Consider the following 9,081-nt stretch of genomic DNA (forward strand, 5'->3'; position numbering starts at 1 on the left):
CCACGACAAACGACGGTGGTGACGAAGACAACATCGGTGGCCATATTTACGAGAAATGTTTTCTTATGTTGGAGTGAAAGATTGTGCCTCTTATGCTTACCCAAAGCTACTGAAATATTGGCATTTAAAAACTCCCCTCCAACCTCAGGAAATACACTGAGGTACATTAAGATTAATCCCATGAGCCGCAACGTTAATGTTTAGTTATCATAATTAGCATAAACGTGTTAAGATATCTAGCAGTGTTTCCCACAGGATTGGAGTATACAGGGCTCTCAAGTTTTTAAGACAGGTAAGAGTGACATCCCCCCCCGGCTGTGCCCCGCCCCGCCCCTGCCGTATACCCACAGACCAGCCCCCCCCCCCCCCCCCCCCATATTATTATTAGCTTTATTTTCATTGGTTGCTGGATTACATTTTACCCAGATACAACAGATACGTTTTTCTGATTGGCTATTCGTGTAGCCCATTTCTTTTTTTTGATTGGCTGATGAGTGGCACTTCACGGCAGAACTCCAGGGGATTCGGGGGAGACGTGCTTGATTCCTCCATGGTGAGGGCAGCGCGACCAGGTCATGTTTGCGCGCTGCGGCACATTAAATAGCCTAGAGTTTTTCTTCAGTGTGAGAAATACGATCTGTGGCGGGAAGGCGTGACTTAAGACCGAAATGAGTGACAGTCACGCTCAATGCGTGAGTATATCTTTGGCAGGGGAGGAGACAGGTGTCTGATCTTCTAATTTAGCTATACATGGTGTATGTTAGGCTAATGTTTGCTAGCTATCGTAAATCAAATGAGACAATTAGTGTAGTAGACAGGCCGCTAGCGAGTTAGTGAGCTGAGGACGTGTTGACAGTTGTGAGATTTAGTTGATTGGAGTCATCTTAGCTATAATCATTGCAGCACTAGTTGGCTAACGTAAGCTAACTTAACATTAGCTAGCCACCACACCATAGGATTGACGGAAGCCGCGAGAGTGCAGCATTACGATTTTAACAGCGTCGGAGTTGGAGATGCATGCAAGTGTGTGTAGCAAGTGGGGCTAGCTACAGTTGTTATGCTTATAAAATGTCTTTCTCTCACTGTTTCAGAGAAAACTCCTGGATGGATCACAGCCAACCCAACTCCCTGTCCTTGGTCATGGCGGCCACAGCACTTAAAAGAATAAACTTCATAATCCTTAAAATTCTGATTTTTTATTAACAGCATTTACTTGTACTTTTACTTTCAAAACTTAAGTACAGTAAATATCAGATATTTTAAGACTTTTACTCAAGTAGTATTCTAATAGGTGACTTTCACTTTTACTGTAGTCATTTTCCATTAGGTATTTTTACTTTTACTCAAGTATGGCTTTTTGGGTACTTCATACACCACTGGAGAAGTCCCTTCAGGAAGTACATTAATTGAGGAGATGTGTGTTTTATCATAATCTCTTTCTAAAATGCCGTAATATTGATTGCAGATGCCTTTAAAAGTGTTTGATGAGCAGCTGGTTACTTTGTTACCTCAATTCAAGTTCCTCTAAGTTCAACTTTAAGACATTTGAATGTCCTCATCACACTTGGCACCACACCAGGACCTTCTGAGTAAATACATGAATGACTGAGTGAATATGCTCATTCAGCATTTGAGGAAACACACACGGTTGTGAAGAAAGAATGCAAAGAGAGAGCCATGTTTCAGTCAAAGTCTCTTTATAGTGGCATCATTGACTGTTGAGGTGATGAGTTCAGGTCTGCAGCTGCTGCTGTTCAGAGAGCTGCAGGAGACAATCTTCCCTCTGCGTCCTGTCAGGACGTCTGAGCGGGCTTCTTCTGTAACGGGGAACAGCAAAGAGGGGGATCAGGTCAAACAGTGAGTGATGGACACAGAGTGCAGACCGGCAGCGTGTGGAACATGGATGTTGTCAGTGTGCTCGTGTGGACACTCACAGCAGCCGTAGAGCGTGTTGAGCCTGGCGATGTCGGTGCGGCTCATCTCCTTGGCGTTGCCGAAGTTCACGTTGGAGTTGGGGATGGGGACCATGGTGGGCTGGTTGTTCTTGGAGAAGGCGTACCTGCAGGAGAACACGGAGCAGTTAGAGGGAACCACACACACACACACACATAGGAGGACACACAGCAGGACCCAAGTACAGCCCCTTGTTCTCACTTGTGGTACTGCATGACGGAGCCGTAATCGTAGGGAGTGCCCTGGTTGAGGGTGGCGATCTTCCTGAAGTTGTGCTCCATTCCTGGAAAAAACAGAAGACACAACAGATACATTACCGGTAGTGAGATGTGTTATTGAGGTTATTGAGGTACATTATATATATATATATATATGCCAACATTAGCTGTGAGGGCTTGATGGTGTAAATATGAATGGGACAGCACTTTGCTGCAACATATCACGTGATTACATAAAAAAATAGTGTGTACAATTGTGTATTTATTTTCTATTTAATACAATAATCCTCATTTGGGCTTCATGTTAAGATACAGTTACACCATGGGGCTTTTATGTTGAAAGGGAAGACAGAAAGACAGACAGGTGGACAGACAGGAGGCGTTACAATGCCTTTGACTGAATATCTCCAAGTCATGTGTGTGTGCAGATTTTCTACCAAACCATCTGTTAAACAACAGGCAAAAACATGCTCAAATCTCTAATATAGTACATTCAGCAGAGAGGAAACAAGCAGCCGATCGCACTGATATGCTTGAATATTGTTATGGACTAAATAATGTGAACGTCAGCGTCAGTGGAGCTGTTAGTCCTGATTCAAAGTGACACACACGCGCACACACACGCGAACGTGCACGCGACCGTATTAACACGCGCACGCGCGGCCGTTCACGCGCACATAGACACACAGTCAGTTAACTTTGTCTAACACAAAGCTAACTTCATGCTAGCAATCAAATTCACTTCTCTGTCTCTCCACTATGTTCGCGTGACCGTAATTACACATGCGCGCGCACACACACACACGCGCGCACTTAGACACACACACAGTCAGGATGTCAGCTGACCAACTGACAGTTCCTCCTGCGTGTGTGTGTGTGTGCGCGCCTGTGTCACTGGTTGCCATGGTGGCAGTCCTGATTGGCTAACTGGAAGCAGCTGTGTCACTGTCACAGAGCGGGAGACTGGACTGTGGATTTAATGAGAAAACAACCTTTCAAACTATTGTATTTGACAGACAACCGTGAATCCCATCGCAAAAATAACGTAATCATGAGAAGCACAAGACTTCTGAGAACGTTTCCGTCTACTTAAATATTTGTAAGGATTTAGAAATGATAGCGTAACTTCAGTTTGTAAAGTGCTCACGTTTCCGTCATGAGAGAACATTGTGATCCGATTTAACATGGAGGTTGATGGAGCAGTTGGCCGGACTTCATGTCGCTTTCAGGCTTGCTGACAAAAAAGTTTGTTGGATTCCACGACGCATGTGTACCACAAGCACAATATTTCCGACATTTTCATATATAAATTATGCCTCAAAAGTAAATATTGTGGAGTGAATGGCAAAATACAAATACAAATACAGGGGTTAGTATAAAGCTCCTCCGTGCTCTAGCGATGACATCACCACTCTAACCTGCCCCATACACACCCATTGTAAACTCTGAAATGGTTCCCACATTTTCCTAAACTTGAACAATAATTACATAAAAAAATGCCCAATTAGGCAAATACACTCCAGACTTTTGTCAACGTTTTAAACTTCAAATCATTTCTCTACGTTAAATTATGGCGAGTCACGATGGGCACAAAGATGAGTGTTTTTTTGCCCTCTTCACGCCAAAACCCCATTCAAGTCATTGGGACCATTTCTCGCCGTTTTTCGGGAAAACGGCCGGTCGAATCTCTTAGAAAAGCACACGATTCCCGATCAGGCCGCACGTTTTGATGTATTTTGACGCATGTGCTGGCAACGCTGCGGGAGGAGATACGCGCCAAAGCTTTTGTGGGACTATGATTAATATTATTATTAAACCCGCAGGAGAACATGAAGTGCGCTTGCTGCAGGGGTCTATGACCCCTTGCAGCTGAGCCACACTTAATTACTTTTTAGTTAACATTGAAAAGTTACATTTCAAATTTAATTTCTTGCCATATTAAGTCATAGTTTCTATTACATTGGCTAATTTCAAAGGAAAATAGATGAAAATAATACACGTTTGTGGATGTCAGTATCATCACACTGTGTTAAAGGGGCACAAGAAGACTTTTGTCCACTTGTGAGGACGTTTGAACGAACATGTTTTCTCTTTAGAAGTGGACTTTTTCAGGAAGCTACAGAGTGTTTGAAGGTCAGAAAGAGATGTGAAGGAGCCGTTAGCTCCCTTAAAGAGCGGCATGAGCTAATGAGCAGAAGTATTCAACATGTGCATGATTTATAAGAGGGAACAAATCATTGTCTCTTCTGTGAAATGGCTCTCCTCTCTGATATATCAGATATATAAACAGCTGCATTACCAGACTGAACGTTCTGCAGCATGACTCTGATGTGGTTGTCCCTGTCGGAGCGGGTCTGCTCGTGGTTGAAGCCCAGAGCGTGGAGCAGCTCGTGCTGGACGGTGCCGTGGTAGAGGCATCCGCTACGGGCCAGAGACACCACCTGCTTCCCTCCACGACGGCCGACGAAGGAGTAGCAGCTGGACGGGATCAGAGACGAGTTCAACAACACCGAAGTCTGAGGGAAAGCTCTCAACTGTAAACGGCTCCACGACTGGTCCTTTCTTACCCGTTCTGGGACTCGATGCTCAGCCAGTCGCGGTCGCTGCTTCTAGTGGGCCTGAAGCGGATGCAGGAGAAGGAAGAGAAGGACTCCAGTCCACGGGTGATGATGGCCTTCTCTCTGGAGGCTGGCAGCACACAACAATCAGCTGTTTCCCGTGAAATACAGAGGACCATACGGGCCCCAAACATCTGACAGCTTTGTCAAAGTTGCTGCATTAGAAGTGAAAGCCTCCAGTAAATAGACAGTGTGTGTGGGCCTCCCAGGCCTCTGTGTGACACTTACAGAAGTGGTTGGTGAGGTAATAAGGAATGTAGACCTTCCCGTCAGTGAACTTGCCCCACTTGCATCCTCGGCTGGTGCAGGGGTCGGCGTTTCTCTCGTCTTCGCTGCCGATGGCGATGTCTCCTCCGATCAGGATGGGGTCATCGGCGGAGCGGACTGAAACACATCACAGCAGCAACTCAGACACCTGTTGAAGTGCTGCGACCAGAAGAAGAGAGTAGAACCAGCAGCAGCTGTCTGGAGCAACACGGTGACCGCAGCAGCTCACTCACCCAGATTCCTGTTGGCTCTCTCCAGCAGCTCAGAGACAGAAAGCTCAGAGTCCTCCTCTGCAATGTCCTCTGCACAGTGACATGAACAACAACGCAGTTTAAATTTGTGTACAAATACACCGGTCACAGTACTGAGCATGTCGGTACAACAGCTCTGATCATCAGAATAGATCACATACCTGCCTGCAGGATCAGCGTGGGATGAGGGGAGGAAAGACAAACACATTAGAAACAGAACCAGAACTTGAAGTTACAGCTCAATGTCAACATGACATAGTTTCTTAAAGTGACAGGAACACGTTGAAACGGTCAGAAGTACAAAGAGATCATGAGACACACGTTCAGCATCATAGAGCCTGGAGCTTTGTAGATGAAGTGCACCGTATGACCCTAACTGTATCATCATGTGAGAGAAATTAACTAAACACTACTCAACAACAGGGAAACTCTGCTGAGGTGGAAATAAATGCTCTATTTGACATCCTAACAACATCTTTGTGATGTGGAGAAGACGAGCGGCTTCATGTGAGCGACAGGAGGCCGTTCATGTTGGTGACTGTGACTGAGGATGTTCAACATTCGTGATAACAACATGTAGGAGTGTCACTGCTCCTCTCTCACTGAGATCTACCTCATTGTCGGCCCAACAGCAGGCGGACAGCAGCAGCAAAGCCACAGCGGAGAACCTGAACACAGACATGCGAGCCATCCTTAGCAGACCTGCAGGACACAGACAGGAATCAGCTCCGGCCTCAGAGGAGAAACACAGTGTTTGAACCAACCACAAATAAAACAGACAGCAGAAATAAAGGGCACACTTTTGTATTGCATATTGAGCTGCAGACGTTTGCAGCTGAACTCACCTTGGATCCTAATGGACTTGTGCAGCTGAGGTTTCCCTCCAGGTTTTTATGCACGTTCGGCTACGTTGGTGAGCCCAAATATGGATTATTTGGGCTCACCTATCTTGACAGAATCAGCTAAATCCACAGGCTTATCAGTCACATATGGTTTCAAACACATGCGTTTGACAGAAGTCACGCCTACTGTACACTTCTCTATAGGGTGGGAATTGGACACAGAATTCAATGGTATCTCTGTCGTTACAATTTTCCACACCGTGACAGGTTGCAAATATTATGGGATTATTGTAAAGTGTAATATTATATGCTGATCTTTTCTAAATGGATAATACTTCCAACCTAGTTCAGTTTTCTTTTTTAAGATAATAATAAAACATGTCAGTACATTAGTCTCAGGAATATCCTCTATTGAGATAGTGACCTGAAGTCAGAAAGGTAAATTAACTTCATGCTGGAGTTTCAGGTTGCCAGTTCATATGCAACTATTCCTAATTGTCAGTTTTGTTTCAGATGAATGATTTGTATGAAATGTTATAACTAACTGTAATTGCAAATGTCAGATACATCAGGAAAAGAATCAGCTACATCCACATGTTTATCAGTCACATTTGGTTTCGGACACTTGCGGCTGACGGAAACATGTCAATACCACTCAGGGTGGGAAAAGCACACATGTTGCATTTATCATTATACTATGAAAAACACTCGGATGTAATGGGACAAAAACTTACTGTAATGTTTGATTTGCTCTTGTCATCATCTCTATTTAGGTGGACTGTGTTCATTTACCTTGGTAGCTAAAACAGTGTATTATGTCTGTTACAGTTACATGAATTATTCAAATCAATTAAATTTGATTTGTATCGCCCAATATCACAAATCCTTCACAGGGGCTTTACAATCTGTACAACATTTGACATCCTAAGTTCTTGGACCTTCACATTGCATAAGGAGCACCTCCCATCCCAAAATAAACAACCTAAATAGGATAAGCAAGTGCAGATGAAGGATGGACATTTATGTTGTCTAATAACAGAGGTGAAGCTGATAACTCACACATCCAGAGTTAAAAAGTAACCTGTACCCATAGGCGAGTGTGTGAGAGTGGACATACTGCACCTGGAGCAAGGCCAGGAAAACGTCTTATCAACTACAGAACGCTGTTTATCAAGAAGGCTTCCCCTGGCCCAGTTCATCAAGGCCACCGATGTGAGAAGGACAGAAAACGTGAACGCTACTGATCACCTGCGACTTCTGCTTCTCCATGCAGGGGGTCGGCAACCTTATTTGATATGAAGTGCCATTGTAATCATCAGTGGGACATATCAACATTAAGGTTAACTCTATGTTGAATTATGGCTAAACATCAAAATGTAAATCTCCAACAGATCTGTATTTTTATTCCAGTCATATAAGCAAACAAACATTGCATCATATAATCAGGACCAGTGGCGGCTGGCCAATAGAGGGGCCTGCATGGCCCCACTCGCCTTGAGCCACCAAAAATATATTTATAATGTTATTCTGGTCTTAGCTTGGAGTGCAGCGTTTTTCCTGGCATTGTTCTCCGGAAACGAACCAGCGGCGAGGGGGAGGCAGAGGCCAGGGCTAGCGGGCTAACGTTAGCTAATGGGCTAACGCTAGTCCACTACCAGGGGCGTTTCTAGGATTCAAGGAGAGGGGGGGCTTAGCCCCTAGTGAACCGGCATGTGTGCGCGCGCAGCCCATTTGGGGCCCCGGATATCCATTGTTTCAGACAGTTCATAGATTGGTTCAATCTGAAAGTGTGATTTTGCTCTGTAGTTTTGCTTGCATTCATTCAGTATATGATAATATAATTAATTATTGAATGATAAATATTGTATGATGGTACTCCTTGGTATAGTTTACTATGAGATAAACTCCTTGGTGTAGTTCACTGTACAAGATCATGCCAAATGTGGACATGCTATTCAAACAGCTGCAGAAGAGGAACATCGACCCTATCTTCATTAAAGGACGTGTTCAGAGGTTCACAGACAGCATTACAAAAATCTGGTCAATAACTACTAGCTGATAAAGCTTTTGTTGTTAGAAAGATGAGTTGCTCACGTCCAACAGTCTGTAAAAGCCTAAATGGGCCTTGTCTTCAAAGTGAATGATTATGATAGAAAACATCACAATGATATTGGTTTAAATATTTTAAAAGGAAAAAGATCAGATTTCTATAAAAATGCGGGTAGTTCATAACATGCTTATCCAGGTGTCCACCAAGTTAATTTCTAGAAGAGGCCTAGTTGTTTTTGAAGATGGCAAGTTGGCAACTATTCAATAAAATAGTCGCCAGTTTTCTGAAAAGGGAGGACACGCTGGTAACTGACCGTCTGATACATTTTGATGCTGTAGTTATAATTTCCCATCATCTAATGTTATTTGTAAGATTTTACATACATTATATTTTTGAAATACTTGACTTAGACATAAGCTTGTGTTCAATCAAAATCACTTTCATCAAAATAGCTTTATTGCAAATTTAAGTTGATTTATCTTTTACAGGTATGTGATACCATCCTGATGCAAGCCAAGGAGCGGTTCTCACCCAGCACGTCGTCATGAGAACAGCGAGTTTAAGGCTTGCAGTGGTGCTGTGCCCATGTACCAGTTTTTCATGGAGAACAACCTTCAGAGCACCTTCACAGAGACTGTCAGTCTTCTCAGGATCCTCATCACCACACCCATGACAACAGCTGAATCTGAGAGGTGTTTCTGTACTTTGAAGAGGATCAAGAGCCAGTGTTCCCTCTAAGCTGTGTGCGTGCGCCAGTCGAAGTGGCCGTGCAATAGATTTTTCAGACCGCGCACATTTTTCAGACCGAACAAACAATTTTTTTTCAGGGGTTAAAAATCTTTTTCGCGCCAGTGTTTCTGAGATAGGAGTGAGCCATCTCCA

General features: G+C 43.9%; 1 protein-coding gene across 1 annotated transcript; it reads right to left on the bottom strand.

Moving 5' to 3' along the window:
- Positions 1 to 1,717: 1,717 nt before the first annotated feature.
- LOC306735625 (hatching enzyme 1.2-like) lies at positions 1,718 to 5,998 on the bottom strand (the record flags this gene model as incomplete). The annotated part of the gene is made up of 8 exons (XM_079217118.1): positions 1,718 to 1,817; positions 1,935 to 2,059; positions 2,155 to 2,236; positions 4,471 to 4,649; positions 4,739 to 4,859; positions 5,018 to 5,173; positions 5,290 to 5,346; positions 5,911 to 5,998. Coding segments are annotated over 8 exons (810 nt in total). The 3' UTR covers positions 1,718 to 1,815.
- Between the last annotated feature and the right edge of the window lie 3,083 nt (positions 5,999 to 9,081).

The sequence above is a fragment of the Taurulus bubalis genome, assembly GCF_910589615.1.
Source record: "Taurulus bubalis genome assembly, chromosome: 4".
Classification (NCBI taxonomy): domain Eukaryota; kingdom Metazoa; phylum Chordata; class Actinopteri; order Perciformes; family Cottidae; genus Taurulus; species Taurulus bubalis.